The following is a 26,863-nucleotide window of genomic DNA, read 5'->3' as shown; positions in this document are numbered from 1 at the left end:
GTTTCGTTTGGCCACCGCAATGCAACGTTCGCTCGTGAAATTGGTGATGCGTTAGGGGGCTTTATGGAGTTTGATGATGAAGATCCTCTTGGTTGGGATGAACTTATGAGAGTTAAGGTGTTGGTGGACATAACAAAACCTCTATAAGAAGAGGTATCAAAGTTGTTACTAGCCTGTCGACGGCAAAATGGGTGGGGTTTAATTATGAGAGATTGGAGGATTTTTGTTACTTCAGTGGAAGATTGGGGCATCTTGATAAAGATTGTCTGGAATAAGAATATGTTGAGGAGGAGCAATCCCTAGTATTTCAATATGCCTCCTTTCATGGTGGCTTCTCCGCACCAGCGTCCCCAACTTTCTTTGGTGGATATGGAGAGAGAGAAGAAATGGGTGGAGAATCTGTCTAATACGTGGCATGTCAAGATAACGACATATAACAACCCCAATGCCATCAAACTTGCCCCCTAGTGCTGCTAGAAAACTGATTTTCACTCCTCCAAATATTGGGGTTACTGAAAAACCAAAGGCAAGATATGCAAAACTCATAGCTATGATTGATGATAAGGGGAGCATGAATGTTGTGCTACGTACTGTGGCTGATGATTCTGATGGACAACAAGATGTGCAAGTGAGTACTAGTGATGCTTATGTGGCGAATGAAGAAGGGGAAAAGGACGGAGGGTAAAATAGGTGCCTTAAATAAATTTATTTTGGGGGTGGGAAATAGATGGATAGTGGGGTAATGCAGAAGGACAGTGGCACTACTATGGATAGGAATTTTGCTACTGATTATATGGACACATCTGAAAACAATGTGATCATACCAAAGAGTAAAAAAAGAAGGGTCAATGATCGTTCATTTGATGATGAGGCTAGTGATGTGCTGCTACGGGAAAAACGAGGTAGAATTTTGCCATAAAAGTTGTCACTTTCAAATACAATTCAAGTAAAGGGACTTGGGAATTACCAAGCCCTCAAAAAGCCATGAAAATTTTAAGTTGGAACAGTCACGGGCTTGGCAACTCAGGGCGAGTTCGTGCCCTTTAAGATAAACGTTGGAAGGAAAGGCCGAATTTTGTTTTTGTTATGGAGTCGATGATTGATACACTAGTAGAAAAAACTAAATGGGAAACCCCAAATGGCAAGCGGTTTTTAAAATCCGCTTCCAAAAACCCACAAAAAAACCTCTGATATGGAATGGCAAGCGGTTTTGGGTTGAACCGCTTGCCATTAGTTATAGTGATAGTTCTATTTTAAATAAAATAAAAATTAGATGTGGTCTCTTGTTCTGATCATCACTTTGAACCGCTTCCTATTTGGGGGTTTGAACTGCTTGCCATTTAGTATTTTCTACTAGTGATAGTTATATTTTAAATAAAATAAAAAGTAGATGTGGTTTCTCTAATGTCTTATGTCTAAGTAGTGTTGGTAATTCGGGAGGGATAGGTTTTTGGTGGAAAGACATTAATGCAGATGTATGTGGTCTCTTATTCTGATCATTACTTTGAGGTGAACGTTTTAGATGATAATCATACCCTGACATGGAGAGCAATTGGCATTTATGGTTGGCCCAAACAAGCTCAAAAGCATAATACATGGTCGTTGATGACTTTCCTTAAATCATGTAGCACTTTACCATGTATTATGTTGGGTGATTTTAAAGAAATTACTAGTTTAACTGAAAAGGAATGGAGTGTTCTGAGAAGCTAAAGATTGATGGATGATTTTAAGGAGTCCATAGATCAATGTCGCCTTCGAGATTTGGGTTTCACATGTAGCATATTCACTTGGCCGTGAGAGGGGTAATTCTATGTCCAGTTATGTTCGTGAACAACTTGATCGCTTTCTTACGGATGATGGTTGGATGACCTTGTTCCCCGATTATGAAGTCCGAAACTTTCCAATTTATAGTTTGGATCATGTTTCCATTATGTTGTCAGTAAAGAAAATAAATGATCTAGGGATGAATGGTAAAAGCTTTAGGTTCAAACCATTGTAGCTTTCTAGAGAGGATTGTGGTGAGATTGTGGACAGGAGCTGGAATGCAAGTTTAGAGCTGAATATTGATAAAAAAAGTGCTCGATGTGGAGAAGATATAAGTATTTGCGTGGGCTAGGAAGTCATTTGGGTCTATTAAAAAAAGATCAAAGATGTTGAGAAGAAGCTTCGTGAGTTGAAAGAAGGGGCAATGGATGCGCAACACTTGAGCTATGCTAAAATATGTCCGTACAGCTTGATACTCTTTATGTGCAAGAATAATCTTTCTATTTTGCTAGAGCATGAGTGAATGAGCTTAGAGATGGGGATAAAAACACAAATTATTTCCATCACAAGGCAAGTCAACGTAAGGCAAAACTATTGAATTAATGGGCTTCTTGATTCAAATGGGGTTTGGTTACAACGACGAGTTGACTAGGAGTGTCTTATTGAAGCCTATTTTAGGGATCTTATTGCTATGAGCTCCCCTACTGGTTTTCAGGGTGCACTAGATGGAAATGAGAAGGTGGTATCGGATGAGATGAATGAAATGTTGAACTGTGAGCCCACCGATGAAGAAATTAGAGACGCTCTCATTCAAATGCACCCTAATAAAGCACCCGGACTCGATGGTATGTATGCTTTATTTTTTCAAAAATTTTGGCATGTTATTGGGATGATATTATTACTTTTGTGAAAAAAATGGTGGAATGGGGATGCAGATTTGAAGGAGATCAATAATACTTGTGTGGTGCTAATTCCCAAGTGTAAGGACACGAAATTAATTACTGAGTTTATTAGGCCTATTAGTTGTTGTAATGTAGTTTATAAAATTATTTCAAAAACTTTGGCCAATGAACCGAAAGGGCTCTTAGGGGAAGTGGTATCTCAGAATCATAGTGTGTTTGTTCCTAAACGACTTGTCACTGATACTGCAATTGTCGCTTTTGAGATTTTTCATACCATGAAGAGAGGAGGTGAAGGAAAACAGGGAAATATAGTATTGAAGCTTAACATGAGTAAGGCCTATGATCGTGTAGAATAGGTCTTTTTGGAGATGGTGATGGAGAAAATGGGATTTTCTAGTGTTTGGATTGGTTGGATTATGGCCTGTCTTGAGAGTGTTAATTCTTCTTTCAAAATTAATGGGAAGATTTCAGGTTCCATTACTCCGACTAGAGGACTGAGACAGGGTGATCCCATTTCCCCTTATTTGTTCTTGCTTTGTGCTAATGCTTTTTCGACCTTGTTAAATAATGCAGCAACAAATAATGTCATTCATGGTGCCAGAATATGTAGAGGGGCCACAGAGTTTCTCATCTATTTTTTGCCGACGACAGTATCCTTTTTGCTGAGTTAAGCTAAAATATGGTCCCTCAACTTTGCCATTAGTAGCACATTTGGTCCCTAATCTTTAAAATGAAGCAAAAAGGTCCCTCAATCACCCTTTCCTCAACATTTCTGGTGGAGGAACTTCCTAGTCAGCAAAGTTTAGGGGTGTCAATGCCAACTAAGCCAAAGTTTCAAGGACTTCCAGCGATGAGTCAGCAAAAGTTTAGGGACTACACTTGTTTTTTTCAAACAAAAGTTTAGGGACTTATTAGATTACAAGTCATTAATTAAATTAAATATAAACAAAAGCTTACTTATTTATAAAGTGAGTTTTTATTAACCAAATATTTTTAAAGTGAGTTGGCAAGAATAAAAATTGCTAATAAAATTTGATAATCATGATGTATTTTTTATATATATTTTTTTATCATTCCTTTAGTTCCTAACATTTTTTGATAATCAATCGGAGTGTCCAGGGCTCTGTGACTCCTTCCAGGGGTTTGAGGCAAGGGGATCCATTATCCCCGTATCTTTTTATTATGATTGTGGATGCTTTCTCAGCTTTGATCAGGAAAGAGTCGGATGATCGCCTTATACATGGGGTAGGAGGTAGTCGGAGAGGGCCAAAAATCACTCATCTTTTCTTTGCAGATGACAGTTTCCTTTTTGCAAGAGCCAACCGAGAGGAATGCTCAAAAATTGTTGAAATTCTCAACATGTACGAAGCAGCTTCCGGACATAAAATTAACTATCAAAAGTCGGAGGTCTCTTTTAGCAAAGGCGTTTGTTTGTCGAAGAAGAGTGAGTTAATTGATTTGCTGAAAATGTGAGCAGTTGGGGAACATGATAAATATCTTGGCATTCCTAATGTGCTTGGTCGGTCTAAGAGGGTGGTTTTTACGGCTCTTAAGGATAGAATTTGGAAGAAATTACAAGGTTGGAAAGAGAAGTTGCTTTTGAGAGCGGGGAAGGAAATTCTTGTTAAATAGGTTATACAAGCAATTCCTACCTATTTAATGGGAGTCTTTAGGCTGCCTGATAGTGTGCTTGATGAGATCCGTTCATTGACAGCAAAATTCTAGTGGGGCAATGCTGACTTGAAGAGGAAGGTCCATTGGTTGAGTTGGGATAAAATGTGCAAGCCAAAGTGTCTAAGAGGTCTTGGTTTTCGTGACTTAAAGGTCTTCAATGAAGCCCTTCTTGGCAAGCAATCTTGGAGGCTAATCTCAACACCGAATTCACTATTTGGGAAGGTTATGAAAGCAAAATACTTTCCCCATACCGATTTTCTCAATGCTACGCTTGGCCTCAATAGAAGTTACTCGTGGAGTAGCATTTGGGGATCGAAGGCTTTAGTGAAAGAAGGATTAATTTGGCGAGTTGGGGATGGTAAGACCATAGACATTTTTGAGGACCCATGGCTTTCTGATGAAGGGGGCAGATTTATGCATACGCCTAAGATTGATGGTCTAAACCATGTCTGTGACCTTATTGACGAGAGCACAAATGACTGGAATTACGAGCTGATCTCTGCCAAATTTGTTGAGCGAGATGTGAAATGCATCCTTGTTGTCCCTCGGTGTGATAGAATTGCAAATGACCTCCTCACTTGGGCTTTCTCCTCGAATGGACATTATTCAGTTAAGTCTGCTTACATTCTTGGAATGTCATGCAATTTTGATGCCATTCATCAGGCGTGGGTGGATGTTTGGAATATAGCTACAATTCCGAAAGTCAAGCATTTTCTCTGGCGTGCTTGCACCAACACTCTGGCTACCAGGAGCTTACTGTATCACAGGCATATGACGGATAATAACTCCTGTCCTTGGTGTCCGAATGTGCCCGAGACCTTCCACCTTACTTTCTTTGCTTGTCCTGCTGTTACGGATTTGTGGAGAGAATGTAACTGCTCTGACTTGGCTGATTTTGATCTCACATTGGACTTTAAAGATGTTCTTGTTGATTGGAGAAGGAAGGATGCGAAGTTGTGCTTAATTGGGGCTGCTCTCATGTGGTTTATTTGGGGAAGGAGGAACGACAAAGTTTTTAATAACAAAGAAACCCCTCACCTGGTAATTAGTGACAGAGTGGTGAAGCTTGTGGAAGATTGTGGCAAGTATACAGAGCAAATTTATGGGATTCCCAGCAAGCAAAGAAGGAAGAGCCCGCGACATTGGCGTCATCCACCTATTGATTTCATCAAGCTGAACTGTGATGCATCGGTTAAGGATAACGGTTGGATGGGATTGGGGACCGTGGCTAGAAATGAAGAAGGTGATGTCCTTTTTGCCGGTGTTCGTCGCACTAGAGGTTTTTGGTCCCCCGAGATCGCAGAATGCAAAGCTGTTCATTTCGGTATCAAGCTTGCTCGAAGATATGGATATAAGAAGATTGTGGTGGAGTCTGATAGTGAAGTTGTGGTTAATCGCCTCTCTAAAGCAACTACTTATCTCACCGATCTCGACTCAATTCTTGATGATGTTTTTTCCTTGTGTATTGATTTTGATTTTATTTCTTTTATGCATGTTAGAAGGGATGAGAATAGTGTTGCTCATCACCTTGCTAGTTTAGTACCTTTCGGGACGGAACAAGTGTGGGAAAACTTTTGTCCTTCTGTAATTGCTCCGTACGTTTCTATGGACAAGTTGTCCATGAACATTTAATAAAAAGGTCCTAAACTTTGTTTCAAAAAAAAAAAAAAAAAAAAAAAAAAAAAAAATTGATAATCAATTTTTTTTTTTTTTTAACAATATATCCTAACCAAAATCATTAACCACATATCTTCAAATCCTAACTCCTAACCCTTAACCCCTTATATATTTCACACGCCAATATAAATTGAAATAAAAATAAATAAAACCAAAAAATGTATTGTGTTTTCAAAGTGAGTGATGAGTAAGACAAACCCAAACTTTGTAATATAAAACTAAGTAAAATTATGAAACTAGAATAAAAATAATACCACCCTACTTTTCTCATAATTGATATTTTATTTTTCATGAGTTTATGTTCTAAAAGGTTTTCACTTTTTTGGGTTGTTGTGTGTCAATTTTAAGGTTTTTTCCCTACGTGTTTTGTGTTCTAAATGAATTTCAATTTTTTTGGGTTTTACGTGAGACAATTTTAAGGGTTTACCTATTTCCCTTTTTTCTTATGTTAATTTCTAGGAGAGCATAATTGCCTTAGATTATTGACTAAATGTGTGACCATTAATTCACTCTTAGCTTAAATTATCTCACTTAAATATTTTTATTTTTATAAAGCAAATAATTTTTACTAAAATTAAATTGGTTTAGTTGAAATTAAATTAGTTTAATTGAATGGGCTAAAACTTATAATCACTTTGTATGAGAGCACCATGTGTCCCATAGGTCCCTAAACTTTGGCCTATAATAATTACATTAGCCACCTCACCCGATAAATCCCTAAACTTTCATTTCTAATTTTATTAATGCCAACTCATTAGTTGAAGGTCCCTAAACTTTGCATTTAAAATCATTAAATTTGTTGCCACATGTGCACTAAGGTCCCTAAACTATGCCTAGTAAGCTAATTTGTACCTAAAAAGTGAGTCATTGGTGGTTGAAGGACCATTTTGCTTCATTTGCAAGTTGAGGGACTAAATTGCTACAAATACCAAAGTTCAAGGACCGTATTTTAGCCTAACTCCCTTTTTGCTAGAGCCAATGTGCAAGAATGCTTCGTTATAGGTTATAGCTAACATTATCGGCAGATAATCAGATATGAGAGGGAATCGGGTCAGAAAAGTCAATCTTAATCAAATCGAGGTAACTTTTTGCAAGAATGTTAGTACCGTTTGGAAGGAGGAAATTATAGAGATTTTAGGAGTTTACGAGGTAAAAAAAGCATGAAAAATATTTGGGCCTCCCTACTATTATTGGCAGATTGAAGAAAGTGATTTTTGCAAGACTAAAAGAGAGATTGTGGAAGAAGCTCCAAGGGTGGAAAGAGAAGCTTCTATCGAGACCAATAAAAGAAATTCTCATCAAAGCTGTGGCTCAAGCCATACCGACATATATGATGAGCATCTTTAAAATCCCAAATACTTTTAATGATGAATTTCACTCTCTTTTGGCGAGGTTTTGGTGGATTTCTACGGATACAGGAAGGAAAATGCATTGGTAAAGGTAAGAGTTGCTATGTCAACCCAAGGGTAGGGGAGGAACGGGGTTTCGTGATCTCCGTTGCTTTAATCAAGTTTTGGTCGCGAAACAGTTTTGGCTCCTTCACCACGATACAGACACATTATTGCACAAGATCCTTAAGGACAAGTATTTCAAAAATTGTGATGTGTTGGAGGCTAATGTTGGTGTGAATCCTAGCTACGCTTGGAAGAGTATGTGGGGGGCAAAATCATTGCTCCTTGAAGGGTTGAAGTGGAGAGTTGGGAAAGGAAGTGCAATCAATGTATGGTGTAATGCATGGTTGCCCGGTAATACATCCGTTCTTGTCCCCACTCTTTCGGTTGATAGTGACTTGAATATGAGAGTCATTGATTTAATTGACCATAGTTGCAACTCCTGGGATATAGAGGCTGTGAAAAACACATTTATTCTTCTACCAAATAAGAATGGTCAACAGGTATGTCAAAATTGGTTTGTGAGTATAATTGTTATGCTGAAAAAAGTCCACCCTCAGGTTGCTCAATCTATCCCATCTGGTGTAAATTCTTGGCAAAAACTACCCTAAGGAATTACAAAAAATAAATTGTGATGCATATGTGGGTGATGTGGTTGAGCTTGGTATAGTGTGCAAGAATGATAGGGGTTGTATTCTTGCGGCTGATGTTAGAAAATGTGGAGTTGGCTGGTCGGTGAAAGTAGCAGAGGCAACTGTTGTGTTGTTTGGTTTATAGGTGGCTAAGAGGCTTGGCTATGCGAAGGTAATAATAGAGAGTAATGCTTTGACTATTGTTTCCGGAGGAATCAAACAAATGACTGTTGGATGTTCACCTATGTTTGATGATGTATTACCTCTTTCCTTATTATTTAGTTTTGATATTTCTCGGGTAAAGAGGGCAGGGAACACTCTAGCCCACTTAGTGGCAAGGTGGGATACTAGAAACTGTGATGAGTTTGTTTGTCTCGGCCCATTTTCGTAAAGTTTATTAACTTTGGCGGACTTGGATTTATCTTAAAATAATTTCCCTGTTGTTCTCAAAAAACAATGTTAATCTTGGCAATTAATTTGTATTTTCTCATCATTAACAAAGAAACTATATAACGGGATCTTTTTTTTTTTTTTTGTGTAAAATACTAATTAAACAATTCCACTACTTGTCTAATATGGTTCCAACCGTTTTACTATATATTTTGTCTAAATTCAAATATGATCTCTCACAAAATATTTAATTTAATTGTTTTTCCCTTATTTTTACCACTCTTATTTGTTTTTCATAATTTTCAAAGTTCAACAAAGACATTTGTTACTTTCTCGTGACATTATTGTTTGATTTAATATAAATTGAAGTCCACTGTCATATTCCTTTTTGGAAATTATTAATCTCTCATTTTCTTTATTAATTATTGTAACACCCTAGAAATTCCTTTCCTTTAAAATACCTATTTACTCTTTTTAAAATCGAAATAGAAAACTCTAAAACATTACCGCCACCGTGAATACGGCTAAGGCAATTATCAAAGACACACAGCGGAAGACTAATTTCACAACCATTCAAAACAAGTCAACTTAAGAAGTCAACCAAACGAAAGTAAAGTCAACGAAAGACAAATAAAATCAACCTACAACTTGAAACCATTGTAGGCCCTTATTAAAACCAATAAAATACGTAAAAACTTTGCGTTAGTCTCATGAGCAACCATAATATAAAATAATCAAAACATTAAACACAACATAAACTAATAGAAAATATCATGATTCGATCTTCACTCATGCCCCGTCATGAATATGCTTCAATACCTGAAAAGTTTATCTCTACTTGTTTCCACTACTCTCCATTAAAAATGGGTCATCATAAGGCCAAGATAAATACAAGACCAATAACACACAAACACACACAATCAGCAAAGCTGAGTACATAAGCATATTTAAACACACTAACATGCTTTCACCTATCAACACAAACTTACCTCAATGCACCTGTTTACAATCACACACAACATTCAAAAAAAACTTCTCAACTAGACCTCTAAATAATTTATTTAGCGTTGATTACGCATCGAACGGGTTTCCCACTCAACCTCCCCCAATAAATGAGGTTACTGACACGGGAGCTAACCGTGTCAGCATCAAAACCACTCATAGGTCGCGGAATCTTGCGCATAATAATAATAAAAAGGAATGTACAGCGTCCTGTACTCCAATAGAAGTTATATTTAAATATAAAACCTCATAACTCCCCCCATATGTTCATACTCAAGGTATATACGTTCCAAGAGTTTTGGTGCGTAATCTCTTTCACTTTACGTTATTTACAGATTATTAGACTTGGTGGTGACTCTCAAACCATAATCATTCAATCAACAATAATTATTCAATCAACCAAACACACCAATTTAATTCTTGAATAATTAGTGACCACGTAATATTTAATGTTGAACTCTTTTTAAATCTAACTCGGTGTCAAAGACACCTTGAACGCATAAAGCGCTACAAATCCTATCCCTTGGTGTTGGAAACACCTTAAGTACACTAAGGCACCAAAAATATAATTTAACCCTCGTGTATAAAGACACTTAAATAGCTATTTCCTCATGCTTAAAGCATCAATAAGAATTATATGAACCATGAATAAATTCCTTTTCAATATCCTGAACATAATTAAACATGTAGTTTAATTAATCATGCATTCTAACATGTCATAAATAAAAAGTATGGTTCATACACAACATGTCAAACAATAATTTTCCAACATTTAATCCATCACAAATAAATCATGCTTCATAATTCAATCACCAACATCAATAATTCCAAACATAAATCTTAGCATGCTACTACATCACCCATAAATATGCTAAGTACGCGAACATATCTCAATTAAGCCCTTAAGTAGCCGATTACACTACAACAATTCCCGAATTAAGTCTCCACGGGTGGTGGCCGACAGCTGAACAGCGACTGGTGGGTAGTTGTCGGCCGTCGGTGGTGACGTGGCATCGGTGGTGTGAGGTGGCGGCAGCAACATCATCAACAATTGGAGCTCATGAGTGTACGTGAATGAACAAGCAAAAAGAAAAGGAAAAATAAGAAAAGAAAAAAAGGAAAAAGAAAGAAAAGGAGAAATAAGGGAGAAAATAATTACCTTGACCCATTGACTTTTTTTGTGTAGGAAATTTTAGGGGATTGAAGGAGTATTTATAGTGTAGACTGTAGAGAGTAGGTTATGGTAAATTTTGGGCTTTAAAAATTAAAGACTTGGATGATGAAAAAGTTGGTCCAAATATATAAAAAAAAAAGGATGATTAGGTTTATTATAAAGATGAGATACATTAAATTAAATACTTATTGACACAAATGTTAATACTTGTTTTAATTATAATTCAATAATTATTTCCTCGAAAAAAAAATATTATAATCAATAGTTAAAGTAGTTTGACCCAAAATATATTTTATAAACAAATAAATAATTTATAAAATACTTTAAAATATGGGGTATTACAATTATTATACCACTAAACGTCTTTAAATATACACTTGTATTTTGACTTTTAATTTGCATACTAAAATTTACAGAAACAACTAACTTAAATCATAAAAAAAAATATATATTCTTTTTTATATTTCCTTCATTTTGTTATATTAGACTCTTCTTTTACTAATAGTTTATCTGTGTATTATTGTATGCATTTGATGCAATTAAAAAAAATTGACAATTATATAAAATTATTTACAAATTAACAAATTACATGACCATTTACAAATTACTAACAAATTATTTATTCAACTAAATGAGTTTTTGTGCAATTTGATAATTTTACTTATTGTTTGCGATGTCATCTTTGTATGTGTATGCTTGTTTCTTCAAATTTTTTGGATGCACATAAGAATATGTCAAATTTTAAAGCTATGCAAGTTTATGGTTTTTTGAAATATCATTTTCCGCATGTACATTTGATGTCTTCAAAAGAAAACCAAAGCATGTTTATGTATTATCGGAAAATAGCAAAACTTTACCTTTGTTAGATGGTTCTCGTGTTTATGATGATTGTGATTCTTTGAAAATGAATATTGATGTTAATGATGTTTAAAATTGTTTATGTGTTAGAGGTTATGTGGAATGGCATTGGAGATATGTAGTACGTACAAGCAAATATAGATGTTTTATATATAATGAGGAATTGGTATTTTGATGTTTATCCCAAAGTTTATGGGAGTCTTATCGTTAATACAAAAAATACATTACTATCGGATTGTACTTTTTCAAAGGAATCAAGAAGATTCGTCACAACTAGTAGGGAATAGTAGGATAATAACACTATCTAGAGTGGTGGTGGTTGTTGTTCCACTAAAATCCTCTCTTGTTATTGAAGCAAATCTATGAAATAGAATTTGTAATAAAGTCTTGTCGTCCTCTACTGAAAATCTGATTGGGACATCGAGTGATTCCATAACAATAGAGGAAGACAATTATTCTATTAATAATTAATGTGAAATGGGGTGAAGTTAGTAGTTATTATATGTCTATTTTTGAAGTAGCTCACTGCGAAATAGGTTTAATTTTGAAATAGGTATCTCTACCTACACCCCTTTTTATTATTATGATGTCATCTTATATATGAATGTTCATATATATATATATATATATATATATATATATATATATATATATATATATATATATATATATATATATATATATATATATATATATATATGTATGTATGTATGTATGTATTTTCAATTTTGTATCAAGTATCATTAAATGTTCAAATTTGTAACATTAAATGTTAAATCTTGTTAATACGATGTGCTATTTTCAAATGAGTATTTTTTTCATTTTTAGTTTTGGATTGTTTTTCTTATTAATTTGTCTTATTATTAGTTAAATTAATAGGCAATGTGTATCCCGAAATGCTTAGGAGGAATGGGTTTTAGAGACCTCAAAGTCTTTAATGACGCGCTACTTGGCAGACAAGCTTGGAGGTTAGTTCATAAAGATGGATCCTTGTTGAGTCGGGTTATGAAAGCAAAATATTATCCGAATTGCTCTTTCTTGGATTCTTATTTGGGGTATGGTAGTAGTTACTCTTGGAGAAGTATATGGAGTTCGAAAGCACTACTCAAGGAAGGAGTTATATGGCGCATTGGTACTGGATCGAATGTGAACATATGGAGAGACCCTTGGCTAGCTGATGCCGAGGGCCGTTTTGTCACTAGTCCGGAGGTAGAAGGCATGAGTCAGGTGAGTGAGCTCATTGATTTTAATTGTATGGAGTGGAATGTGGATCTCATTACTTCAATTTTTAATGAGCGAGACCAACGTTGCATCTTGTCTATTCCCATAAGTTGTAGAGGCCCCTGCGATGTACTCACATGGGCTTTCTCCAAGGATGGCTTATACATGGCAAAAACAGCATACATGTTGGGAAAAGGGTGCAATTTCGACGCATTTCACTTGGCTTGGGTGGAGATATGGAGCTTGGAAGTATCACCAAAGGTAAGACATTTCCTTTGGCGTCTTTGTACTAACACTCTGCCAATGCGAGCTCTCTTGAAGGCTCGTCACTTGATTGAAAACGCCTTATGCCCTTGGTGTGGATTGGAGGAGGAGATTAGTGCACATATTATGTTTGATTGCGCCAGGTCTAGAGATATGTGGGAAGATAGTGAATGTGCAAGATTGATTGAAGATAGAAGTGGTACGATGTGTGACATGGTAGTGAGTTGGAAGGCCATGGATGTGAAGAAACAGCAGTGAGCTGCTAATTTGATGTGGATCCTTTGGGCTGAGCGAAATCTTTGGGTATTCAATGGTACAGCCACCCCAAATGGAGTGCTTCTCTCTCGTCTGGACAGGTTGTGCGAGGAATATGGGAAATATAATAACATGATTTATAAACCGATGCAGCCTCGACGAAGGAAGAGTGCCTCGAAGTGGACTGCTCCTCCCACTGGCTTAATTAAAGTTAATGTCGATGCATGCAGCCTCGACGAAGGAAGAGTGCCTAGATTTATAAACCGATGCAGCCTCGACGAAGGAAGAGTGCCTCGAAGTGGACTGCTCCTCCCACTGGCTTAATTAAAGCTAATGTCGATGCATGCAGCCTCGACGAAGGAAGAGTGCCTAGATTTATAAACCGATGCAGCCTCGACGAAGGAAGAGTGCCTCGAAGTGGACTGCTCCTCCCACTGGCTTAATTAAAGCTAATGTCGATGCATGCCTAGCAAATGAAGGTTGGGTAGGGCTTGGCGTGGTGGCGAGGGACCACAAAGGGGAGGTTATCTTCTCTGCAGTTAGACGAGTGAGAGCTCAATGGCCTGCGGAAGTAGCAGAAGGCAGAGCTTTGTTGTTTGCTATCAAGCTTGCAAAACGGCTTGGGTATGAGAACTTGGTACTCGAATCTGATTGCCAAGTGTTGGTCAATAGGCTTTCGAGTGCAGCTGTGTACTTCTCTGAGTTTGATATAGTTCTTGAGGACATTCTTCATGTTAGTTGTGCTTTGAATTATTTTGCTTGGTCACATGTAAAACGTGAGGGCTGTAGGGGATTATAGGTACTACGCAGCGGAAATAATCATGAATTATATTCATATAGCACCTAACCAAGGATCTCATGCATAACACATAAAGAGTAAGAATTATACCTTTGAAGCGTGATTCCATTAGCAATCGAGCAAGAACAAGGGAGACAAAGAACCTCAAACGTGATTCCTCTACTTGGTCCACAGGCACAGGTTAAGACCTCCACTAATGCTAGTTAGTCGTGATCGAACTCTTCAATCGACCTTCTACGGAGAGGTATGAGCAACGAACTAGTCACAAACCACCACGAACCACCGCGAACACCACCAGGGGTGGTCGGCCGCAAGTCCAAGGGGGGGGAGAGGGGTGCCGTGAGAGAGAGAGAGATGAGGGAATTGAGATTGGTTGCCTTGATTCACAATTCACTGTAAGTTGATTGTGACTCTTGTGTCTGCCATCCTAGGCACAGATCTTATTTATAGATCATATCCATAAATAAGAGTCCATGACCAAATCCAATTCCTAATCCCAATCAAACTACACTAGCCCAATCCTATTCATGATTAGTTAAATACTCATAAGGCCCAATAATGGGCCTCTTACTTGCTTAACCCAATACCTTTGTGTGTGACCTCATAGGATCCATTCTAGCGGGCTTTGGGCTATTTTACTAGCCCAAAGATCATCTCTCATAGTCTAGCAACAGATGATGACGCCCCAAGAGAACGAACTTATTATCTCCATAATAGTGATCCTTGATATATCTAGTAATTGCACTTATCGAAGACATAACTCCTTCAATCTCCCACTTGTCTGAGACAAGTGCGCAATATTCAAATTCCTTAAGTCAATGTGTGCCGATTTGATAATATGATTGCGTCTCATGTCGTGATCATATTAGTCCACAAATCTTTTCTTGAAAACTGAGTGAGAATTACAAAACAAATGATTACTATGTAATCCATTTGAGTACGGCCATGCATTTTCTGAATTCTCCCTCTTCAAGGGGCCAAGACACATTCCTAATTAAATAGGTAGACTCAATCCAATCTTGTGGCAACCAAAGCTCCCACTCAATTTCAGAAATAACCGGGAAACACCCTTTATAATCTCCAGTTACGGGCAGATGTTTGAGTGTACCACAGCTATAACATCCATTGAATGAAATCAATGTTCCACTCATGTCAAAGGAATCCACTAATATATCCGGAAGCTCTATACTTGAACTTCAAAGTAGGTCTATAGTTCGATCATGCATCATTCATGCATATCCATGTGATTGACCGAGCTTCACTACGCTCCTATAGCCCATAAAACTGCGCTATCCAATCAATCTTACATGCTAGTCCATTATTAGAAATTATTTATGTCCAATTTAATGATTCTGAACTAGGAACTTAAATAATACATGAATTTTGTTCACTTGTGGGGTTTCATTCACCAGGTCATCAACCTGATGAGCCCATCAATTCATAATTATTTCGGACATTTTATTTAATTTCCAAAACCATAATTAAATAAGAGAAATAATAATTTCTATTTTAAACATAATTCTGCAAATTGATGCATTTCTCATGTAATATGTTTTCTCAAAACATATACAACTTAAATTACACAACTTGCTTCAATCCTAGGACTTTAATATGACTCTCATATCTTAGTCCATGGAAGGGGTTTAGTGATTTCTCACTCATATTAAAACTTTGCAGAACACGACCTTCCGCAGGTCAATGATCTCATAATTGAGGTGATATCTCATATCCTTTTGTTTGGATTTGTGATGTGACTCTGGCTCCTTTGTTTTTGGGCAAAGGTGACCTGTTAGTCACATAACATTTTAATCCAAACTTACTCTCTAACTATCTTACTATAGTTTAATACACAAATTCTGACATTGAGTATGCAACAGTGCTCTGCTTTGAACTCTTCAAGCTCACTGTCCTTTTCCATCCAGACACAAATATGCATTTAGATCACCATCTAGAATCATCTTTCCTGTTTGGAAAACTTGCATTCGTGTAACCTTTTGACAACTTGCTTAAATTACTAGAATTCCTTTTAGTGCTTCTCAAGCACTCAAGGACTTTTCTTGGTAATTCTCTGTATGCTTATTCTAAATTTGCTTGAATTCTACTACATATGCACGAGTCATATGCAACATCTTGTATTGTACATTTCATAGCACATATAATGAATCCTTTTGCAGAAGCATAAGGTACATTATCCATACAACTCAACTCTATTAGCTTTTGAAGGCACTGAGTCTTACTGAGTATATTACCATGAGACATGGGAAGATATCCTATGTTAGAGTCTTGCTTCATGAACCTGTCAAGATCCTCATCAACATAAGTCTCTCGATTTATTCCAGCCATTCTTCAAGATTCACTTCATGGATTTTAATTCCCAATGTGTACTCAACATCTTCTAAGTCTATCATATTGAGACAATCTTTCTAATCACCGCTTGACTTATTCAAGCATTGATATATCATTTCATATGAACTGTATGTCAACTACATACTAGACTAAAAGACCAATTGCTCCCACTAAACTTCTTGTTTCTACAAGAATTCTTTCGTTTTACTAAGGAAATCAAACTGTTTGATTGTCTAATCAAAACGAATGTTCCAACTCCCTGATGCTTACTTCAATCCATAAATGAATTTCTGAAGTTTGCAAAACTTTCTAGGAATTTCTGGATTTCAAAACTCTTAGGATGTATCATATACATTCTCACCATCAAGAAAATTTCATGAAAGCAATTTTGATATCCATAACTAGAATAATCTGAATAGGCTTACCCAACTAATAGGTTTGACCCTATTTGTAAGACTATTATGGACCAACACATCTTTACAAACATGGAGTCCATACTGGATTTCATGGTTTTAAGCCATTTCCTGAGTTGAAATTTATCCAAAGCTTGCTTGTAGGCCATGGATTCTAAACATTCCAATAGGAAAATTTTAGAATCCACCTTTTCTCAGAATTTCAACAAACTGTTTGTTTTGATCCCAAGTGACCTACGATAGGTATGAGAAACAATAGAATCATTCTCTTCAACTCTTTGAAGTCTTTCATTCTAGTGGGACGACAGAAGCCTCGCTAGTGGAATTAGCTTGCTTCGACATATGGTTTATCAAATTAGCTGATTTCATATGCCTTCGTCTCTGATGTAGTGTTATCCACATCCATTTGTTGCTCGTCTCGAATCTCATCGAAATCTAACTTTACTCCCACTTGGCTTTGTAGGAAGACATTCTTTCTATAAAGACACTATCGCGAGCAACAAACACTTTGTTTCTACGCGATTGTAGGAATAATACCTCTTAGTTTCCACGAGAAGACCCATGAAGAACTACATTTCTGATTTAGGGTGTGTTATGTTGTCGTTGTAAACATTTTACATTGATTTCATAACCCTTAATCCTGTTAGAAAAGATAACTTTTGGAAATTTTCCAAATCATAACTCTTATGACATCTTTTCTACTGTTTTGGTTAAGTTTCTTGTTTAGTGTATTCGCAATTGTTGTTGTAATAATGCATATCCTCAAAACGATATTTGTAAATCATTAAATCTTGGATCGAACAATGGCAAGCAAAGTTTGATTCATTTCTTCATAAACATACAATTTAATTGTAATGTTTCTGGATTGTGAATTAATTCAACAATTCCCTTTAGATGATCATTCCTTTTTGAGCTAAATATTTATCACAACAATCATATTGTGGTGTTAAATTGTTTATCTCAAATTGATTTTACATTTCATTTGGAAATTTTGAACTTTTCAATTATTCCAAGCTTTACTTCATTAAGTAATTATCGAAATATTTACTTAAATCGTTAGTAAAAGCGATGAAATAGTTAAATACCTTTGCTAGTTTTGAACTTATTGATTCACATACATCATATGTATGAGTACCAAAAGGTCATTTTAGCTTCTTTTACCCTTTCTACTAAAAGGCAACTTGGTCATCTTAACTTATCAAGCATGACTACTAATTCTCAAGTGATTCATAATCATATAAGAATGAGAGTCCATCCAAAACTTTGGATGTGCAAATGGTTTATGTGACCCAACCTTACTTTGTTATAAGTAAGTGTACTTTAAATCATCTAAATTATTTTGTGATCTACTTATATCAATGTCATAAAACAAAATTAACTCATATCTAGCAAAATGAAAACAATTTATTACCTTAGTCATGGATCAACACTTGTCCAAGCCAAGTAAACCAAATTCAGTATTCAAAACAAGAAAACCGAAATATTGTCTCATCAAAACTGGAAATTGTTCTAAAATTATGATAAACTAATCAAAATTTAAAAATATGAAGCTATCTCTGGCCACTCAAATACTTCTAGTGAACCTTCAAGCTCCATTTCCATGCTAGCTTCACTTATTTGCAGTTCCTGCGCAACATCACTATGTTAAGCACTGCAACTTGGTATCATATACCTAAGTGAAAGTTAAAATGTTTATAACATTATACCTGAGGTTGATGCTCCAATCTTCTTGAGGAAGTCATGGTATTTCTGGCAATTTCGCTTCCAATGCCCCTTCTTCTTGCAGTAAAAGCATTCACTTTCACTTGCAGCCTTGGGCTTTGGAGTCGTCTTAGGCTTTTCAGGAGCCTTGGCAACTTGCTTGCCCTTGCTCTTGGCACTAGCCTTTTGCCCCTTCTTCTTGAACCCCTTTCCCTTTTGAATCATAAGAACTTCCTTCTTAGGTTCCTTAGGGATTTGTTTCTCAGCACTAACCAACAGTGCATGCAATTGATTCATAGTCTTTGCAGTGGCAGTCATGTTAAAATTCATGATAAACTGGTTAAAACTTTCTGGTAGTGAATGGAGAATGATGTCTGTTGCCAAATCATCATTGTATGGGTGCCCCAGTTTTTCCATACTTTGAATTAGGTCGATCATTTTGAAAACATGATCATGAACTGTGGCTCCCTTCTCCATTCTACAATCCAGAATCTCACGATGGAGCTCATACCTTTCAACTCTAGCTTGTTTCTTAAACAAAGCTTTGAGTTCTTGCATGATTGAGTAGGCATCCTGGTCCTCAAAACGCTTTTGAAGACTAGGCTCCATGGTAGCAATCATCAAGAAAGTGATAGGTATAGCTCTGTCATGAGCTTCCTTGTGCTTCTTGATCTCTGCCGCAGTTGGATTTTCTGGCAAAGGTCCTGGTAATGGGGTATCAATGATATCCTCTTTACCCTCAGATTTCAGAACAAGTCTTAGCAATCTTTCCCAAGTGGAAAAGTTCTCCCCTGTCAACCTATCCTTCTCAAGGAATGGCTGAAGGTTGTAAACGTTGTTGTCACTGTGATTACGGCTACCCATCTATGTCAAAATAAGGCAAAGTTTAATAATTATGTTTAATTTCAAATTAAAGTACCATAAACGATTATAAAATTTGGTAACTTTAAAACATTCATTTAATATTTAATTGATCCCTATTGAATAGAATGATTCCAAGATCCTTTATTGTGTAATAATTGACCGGACTTTGGCCCTACCATCAACTATTACATTTTCAAGGTGAGTAAACTCTTTACTGATTACAACTCTTTGTAATTCTTGGTTGAATAATTAACCATCGCATGTTTAATTATTACCCTTAGCTTCAAGGTTCTAAACTCTTTAGGTAACCTTGTTGAGTATAACCAATCAAAAGTGTAAAATTTGTCTTACCCCCACTCCCCTAAGATATAATATGACACCCTGCTTTGGCATGACCCATCATAAATATCAAAGGTTTCATCGGGTTTTTGATTGGGAAAGCAACCTCAATATTACTGGGACCTAGATTCATTATGTGGTGATTGTTTAGTGAACTCTAGCGCATCATCAAACAACATAAATAAAATCTAACATGCATAATCTACTAATGCATAAATAAAACATGACATAGTATGACCCCTTAATACTAAGAAAACTAATAAAGCAAAAGCTCCCACTTGAACCTTCATGGATCTCATCCACCTTGCTCCTTTGGCCCTCCACTCCATGGATTCTTGGATTAACTGCAACCTGTAATTTTATTCTATTCTATCTACTACTTAAATAAAATAAAATAAATTACAAAAATACTTAACGGTACGCATACCGTATTTAGATTACAAAAATACGAAACAATGCGCGGATCGTATTTAGAATCTATGGGCCATACTAGTCTATATAGCAATATATAACATCATATATTATAAAATGTCATATAATAAATCACTCATCATGCTTTCCTAAACTACAACATCGAATGTTCACAGTAAAGGAAACATGGCTCCTAAAATATCTCATATTTTAATTAATTAATTAATTACTGTAATTAGATAATATCATATATTATTCATGACCAATTATAAAATAACATATATTTTAATTTAGGTATGAGATAGAATCAAATCTTATTTTAATTATGGAAGATAAATCATATTTATCTTCCATGATTATCCTAACTTTTAGGAGATTCTATCCTAATTACTTGCCAATCACATATTTTAAATCAATTAATATCCTAAAATAATTATGGGATAATCATATTATTCAATCAATTATTATCCAAATAGAATCTTTTGCTCCATAATTATCCTATCTTAACAAAATCAACAACTTTAATTTTGTTTATTATCCTCTCAAAATCAAAACTTATCTTTTAATTTTAATTTTGAAAACTGATTTTATCCAAAATAAAATAAAATAAAATAAAATAATTTTTTTTTTTATTTTGAAAACCCGCGTCAGCCACCGTGGTGTGGCCAGCCGAAGCCGGCCATGGTGGCCGCACACCTTGCGGTGTGCGCTGCCCCTGCAGCGACGCCCGGACAGCAGCAGCAGCACACCTATCGGGGTGGTGCACTGCTGCGCTGCCCCTTTGACTGACCCGTGCCCAGCCGCCCTCCCTCCTGGACCACCATCGGTGCGGCAGTCGTCGTGGCCGCGCCACCCAGCCGCGGCTGCCGCACCTCAATTCCCTTTATTATTATTTTTTTTATTTGATTTTTAATTTAAAACAAAACAATTTTATTATTAAAATTAAAATTAGTGTGGTCCATCCAATTTTAAAATTAAATCATATTCAATTTTAAAATTAGGGTTCTTCATGAATTTAATCCCAATTCAATTTAACTTTTAAATTAAATAGGTTGATCATGAAAAATTCATAATTTATCATGAAATCAATTAGATTAAATTCTTTAAACATAAAACTTTCGAATTGAATCAAAATCAAAAACACAAATTTCACAAATTAGGGTTAATGATTTCGAAAATTTCGAAATATTAAGGGGGGGGGGGTTCGAAGTTTTTGAACTTCATAGGGCAATTGTCGAATCAAATTAGGGCTAATATGGAGCAAATTAAACAACTTTAATGATTCTATATTGTTAAATCACATTTAATATAATAATTGACCCATAATTAAATTATTCTCCCTCCTAATTGAATTAAAATTGTGGATTAACAAAGGTTTAATACCCAATATATGTAATTGAAAGAGGCTAACTGATACCACTGTAGGGGATTATAGGTACTACGCAGCGGAAATAATCATGAATTATATTCATATAGCACCTAACCAAGGATCTCATGCATAACACATAAAGAGTAAGAATTATACCTTTGAAGCGTGATTCCACTAGCAATCGAGCAAGAACAAGGGAGACAAAGAACCTCAAACGTGATTCCTCTACTTGGTCCACAGGCACAGGTTAAGACCTCCACTAATGCTAGTTAGTCACGATCGAACTCTTCAATCGACCTTCTACGGAGAGGTATGAGCAACGAACTAGTCACAAACCACCACGAACCACCGCGAACACCACCAGGGGTGGTCGGCCGCAAGTCCAAGGGGGGGGGGAGAGGGGTGCCGTGAGAGAGAGAGAGATGAGGGAATTGGGATTGGTTTCCTTGATTCACAATTCACTGTAAGTTGATTGTGACTCTTGTGTCTGCCATCCTAGGCACAGATCTTATTTATAGATCATATCCATAAATAAGAGTCCATGACCAAATCCAATTCCTAATCCCAATCAAACTACACTAGCCCAATCCTATTCATGATTAGTTAAATACTCATAAGGCCCAATAATGGGCCTCTTACTTGCTTAACTCAATACCTTTGTGTGTGACCTCATAGGATCCATTCTAGCGGGCTTTGGGCTATTTTACTAGCCCAAAGATCATCTCTCATAGTCTAGCAACAGATGATGACGCCCCAAGAGAACGAACTTATTATCTCCATAATAGTGATCCTTGATATATCTAGTAATTGCACTTATCGAAGACATAACTCCTTCAAGGGCAACTTTGTAGCCCATCATCGCCCATCATCTAGCCAAGTTAGTGCCCTTCGGGGATGAGCAAGTTTGGGTAAATCATTGTCCTTCGATGATTGCCCCCTATGTACTATCGGATCTTTTAGCACTTGATTAATAAAATTGCTCGACGGGTTTCCAAAAAAAAAAAAAAAAGGCTTTATTTGAAAAAATATCTTTCAATGTACAATATAATTAATTAATTACAATTATAATATCATTTTAAATCAATATATAATTATTGTTTCTTAAACATAAAAAGGAACTATTTTAACTTTTCAAATATACACATGTTTTTATTTATAAACAATTAAATAAATTAGGAAATCTTAAACTTCAAATTAAATATACATATCATATATAGGTGCCTTACAAAATGATTATTGTCATTCAATCTATACATTTGGAATAAATAAAAAGTATATAGCATCATTGTCTTTGTAATACAGTTGTACCCTTTTACTCTTATGATGCTTGTGTGTTTTTCTTTAATTTATACATATCTTTTTCCAATATATAAATAATCGTTTCCAACTTTTTTTAAATTTTTTTTTTATTGTCCTGCATAATAAGAGATCAAAATATTGTAAAGGAAATGTTAGCAACACCAAATAAAATACACTATAAACAAAACAGGATAATTAAATATACATTTACAATAACAAATTTGGACACATTGCTAGAAAATGAACATAGTTCAATATGAGAATGAACAAGTATTACAATATATATGAACATCTTTCAACATAAAAATGAACATATACCAAAAGTCCAATGAACATTTTCATTACGAGAATGAACATTTTTAAAATTTAAGGAAACACTAGTGGAAAAAATCTCATTCGTAACAGGCTATTCGTAACGGGCAAAGCTTTGCCCGTTACAATTAAGATATTCGTAACGGGCAAAATAGTGTCCGTTACGAATACTTATTTATTTGTAACGGGCAAAATAATGTCCGTTACGAATACGTATGTAATTGTAACGGACAAATTAGTGCCCGTTACAAATAAATAAGTATTCGTAACGGACACTATTTTGCCCGTTACGGATACTACATTACACGTAACAGACATATTGTGCCCGTTACAAATGCCCAAACTTGGCCCAACGTATGAGAGGAGCCTAATATTTGGCTTTTTAGGGTTTCACCCAAATGCCCAAACTATGTCGTCATTCGCCTCTTTCTCTCTCATCAGTCCCTCACTCTCTCTCTCTCTCCTCTCCTCTTCTCTCCTCCCCGTAATTCAACAATCTTGCCCATCAATCTCAGGCCCTCTCTCGTCTCATTTCAAAATCACGACCTCTCTCCTCTACTCCATCAATCGATCTTCCCCTTCCATTGGAGAAAAACAGCGAGATGGAACGACGAGAGAGAAAAATGGTTAAATTGACTGGGGTTGCGTCGGATCTCCTTCAATCCGCCCTTCCGCCGCCCTCCTTCACCGTTTCTCCTTAATCTCGCCCGCAATTCTCGCCGCCTCTCTTTCACTAACCCTAGGTACAAATTTTTCAATTTAATGATTATTATTTTTTATGTTTGAATTTCTGGATTCGTTTTTATTTTTTTAATATACGGGTTTGTTTGATCTAATTTGTGTGACTTGATTTGGATGATTGATGGGTTTGTGTTAATTTTACTGGATATTTTGTTGTGTATATTAGTTAATTTAAACATTTGAAATCACCTGTGTTTTTTTTTATTCGATTAGTTCTTTTTTATTTCATTGATTTTGATCTATTTGTTGCTATCTCTGTTTTTACTGGATTAATTAATTTAAACAGTTGAAATCAATTAGGAAATTTTAAATTGATTGATTGATAAATTGAATTTTCAGGGTTTGTGATTTTGTGTTTTGAATCCTTGTTTTTGTTGTAAAGTTTGTAAATTTTACTTGATTTGGAATTTTATGGTTTATCATGTTAGGGTAATGATGTTTTTATATATGTAATGTTGCAAATTGATAGCTTCTGCTGGTTTGTTCTTCTAATTAGGTTAAAAAAAAGTAGTGGCCTGGGTTTTGTTTAATTATCATAATTTATGCTATATTTGAGATTTTAGGGAGGAATTTAGCCACAGTAGTATAGCATATGTTTACTTAATACTTTTTTTCTTATAAGTCTGCTATCCTTGAGCCTAAAATATGTATACTCAACAGTGCAATCGTTAACCTATCCCACAGGCTTGGGAAATTTTTAGTAATTGATTTCATAAAAAATAGTTTTTTTTTTTACATGTTACACTTCATTTTAGATCAAAAGATGCTTAACTTACATAAATTGGTCAATTCTGAATCTTGGACTTGTATCTATAATCTATGTCTGTCACTACTCAATAATCACCAACTTCTCTTACAGTATGAAAGATCAAAGGAGGAACCTGAGGAGAAGCATAAGATTCTTAAAGAGATAATTGAGACTATGAAGCACAGAAGCCACCTTGACAGCAACATTGAATTAATCGGAAAACTTTTATTTGGACTAAACAATGGCCCTTCGGTCCTACGCGCAAAGCCAAGCCGTGGAATGCCGCTTGTGGATGATTGGGATTGCTTGAAATCAATGGTAATTAATTAAATTTGTATTCTTAGTTGATTTCATAGTAACAGGACATGTAGCTAAATTTCTGTTATTTTGAACTTAATTAACTGTGAAAACTTTCATATCTTCAGGTTCGGGTGTTTGAGAAAGAATGTGGGACCTTAACTCAATACGGGATGAAACATATGCGGACTTTTGCAAACATCTGCAACAAGGATATTCCGCTATCAGTAATGCAAGAAGCTTGTGTTGCAGCTGTAGACACCCATTTGTGTCTCCCCAAAACCAAACCCAGTGATGAGTACCTTTCACGTCGAATCATAATCGAATGAAACGAAAGTGTGGAAAGGTCTAGTGTTGCGGAAAGTTTTATTTCTTTTCTTTTCTCTTCTTCCTGTTTTTGAAAACTTTATTTTAAGAAAACAGCCAATCCAGTTTGGTTGGTCCATGATATGGGTCCAATAGTGGTATAGTTGGATGGGGCTTGCAAAGACCTTTCTAACGATATATTATAAGCCCAATTCCGATGAATATTGAGGAAGTTATGGCCAATTTACTAAACTGGGCCTGGTTTGAGTTTTAAGTACGGCCCAATGATCTAGGGGAGGGCCTAATATGATTTATCGTTCCTAATGTAATTAGGAATGGTTTTGGTCTTCTAGAACATTCTAGAAGGTCTTATCATTCTTAATTCAATTAGGACTCTTTAGAGTTTTAATTAGATCAAATATCATTTTCGACTGAAATTATATTATTTTATCTTCCAGTACGGGAAATTTATCAGATTTTCGAAAACACGTTGAAAGTCGGTTTGGCGTCCAACCCCAGGCCTTGGCGCCTGGAATCAGGATTGGCGCCAGACGCCAGCATTGGCGCCTGGCGCTAGCCACTGGTCCTGGCGCCAATGAGCCAGGGCTGGCGCCAAGGTGTTTTTGTGGTCTTCAGACTCTGTTTTGATAAATTATCTTTTTTGGATGATTTTCTCTATAAATATCGTATCAAAAACTCCGTTTTCAGATATCAACAAGCATCAATTATCATCTACACCGATCGTTCACCAATTCTTTTCATTCTCAAGCTTTCATTAGTTCTTTAGTATTCTTTTCTAAACTAGCCTTTTCACATACAAAATTCCGCATTCACAAGATCTAGAAACACCTAGCCATATTCGAAGTTGCCTTCGCCCTAGACGTGAAAGGTTTTAATTTCTGAGGGTTTGGTCCCAAATCTCTCTTTCAATTATTTAATTTAATTGCTTTGTTTATTATTTTCCTTGAAGTTACTAACGTGTGTATTTTGTTATTAGAAAGAGGTACGAGGCATCCAAGTAAGTACTTTAATTGATTAATTGATTTATGATGTAGATATCATGCTTACATTGTTATTTTGATTCCTAGTATCATGTCTAGGTTAATTTTAATATCAAATATGATTGCTATGATGCCTTTTATTCTCTTCCTAATATTTATTCATGTTAGTATCATGTTAGGGCTAAAGACTTGATTTTTATTGCTTAGTGACATGCTAGGGTTTGTTATTAATCTTGTTAGTATCATGCCTAGGATCTCGCTATGTTTACTATGCTTTAACATGATTATGATGATTATGATTATGATTGATTATCATGTTTATTTTTATGTTGCTTGATATGTATCATATTTTATATTGTTATTGCTTGATCACCTTTATTGCATGTTAAAGGGAATTGGTACTTGTAATCACGCTTAATAAGATAATTAATAATCTTGTTAGGGTTAATGTGATTATAATTTCAAGTGATCGCCAATAATAATTTATTTGTGCGTTAAATTCAACCAACATAGATTAAACAGGTTTAGGGTTAACCTATTGATTGCATGCTAATCAGAAAGCGCACATGAATACGAGCAGAATAAAGTAGAGGCCTATTATTAGGGCAGGTTCAATCTCTTTTAGGTTGGATTTGTACCTTCATCCCCGAACCCTTATTTGGTTCATGACCTTATGGAGTTGACGATCTCTTGGATCGTTAAGGGGTGTAACC

General features: G+C 35.7%; 1 protein-coding gene and 1 long non-coding RNA gene across 2 annotated transcripts; both read left to right on the top strand.

Moving 5' to 3' along the window:
• Positions 1-13,589: 13,589 nt before the first annotated feature.
• Positions 13,590-14,003, top strand: LOC145632573 (uncharacterized). The gene has a single exon (XM_081684938.1). The coding sequence runs from the start codon at positions 13,590-13,592 to the stop codon at positions 14,001-14,003; it is 414 nt and encodes a 137-aa protein (XP_081541064.1).
• A 9,453-nt stretch (positions 14,004-23,456) lies between these two features.
• On the top strand, positions 23,457-25,097 carry LOC145630406 (uncharacterized). The gene is made up of 3 exons (XR_014112044.1): positions 23,457-23,800; positions 24,658-24,864; positions 24,972-25,097. It is a non-coding gene; the product is annotated as an uncharacterized LOC145630406 (long non-coding RNA).
• The last annotated feature ends 1,766 nt before the right edge of the window (positions 25,098-26,863 follow it).

The sequence above is a fragment of the Chenopodium album genome, chromosome 5, assembly GCF_948465745.1.
Source record: "Chenopodium album chromosome 5, dcCheAlbu1.1, whole genome shotgun sequence".
Taxonomy (NCBI): domain Eukaryota; kingdom Viridiplantae; phylum Streptophyta; class Magnoliopsida; order Caryophyllales; family Amaranthaceae; genus Chenopodium; species Chenopodium album.
The sequence above is the reverse complement of the archived record's forward strand: the minus strand, read 5'-3'. Positions and strand labels throughout refer to the sequence as shown.

Excerpts from the sequence above, each read along its gene's own strand:
- LOC145632573 (XM_081684938.1), top strand. The coding sequence starts at position 13,590 with ATGCAGCCTCGACGAAGGAAGAGTGCCTCGAAGTGGACTGCTCCTCCC.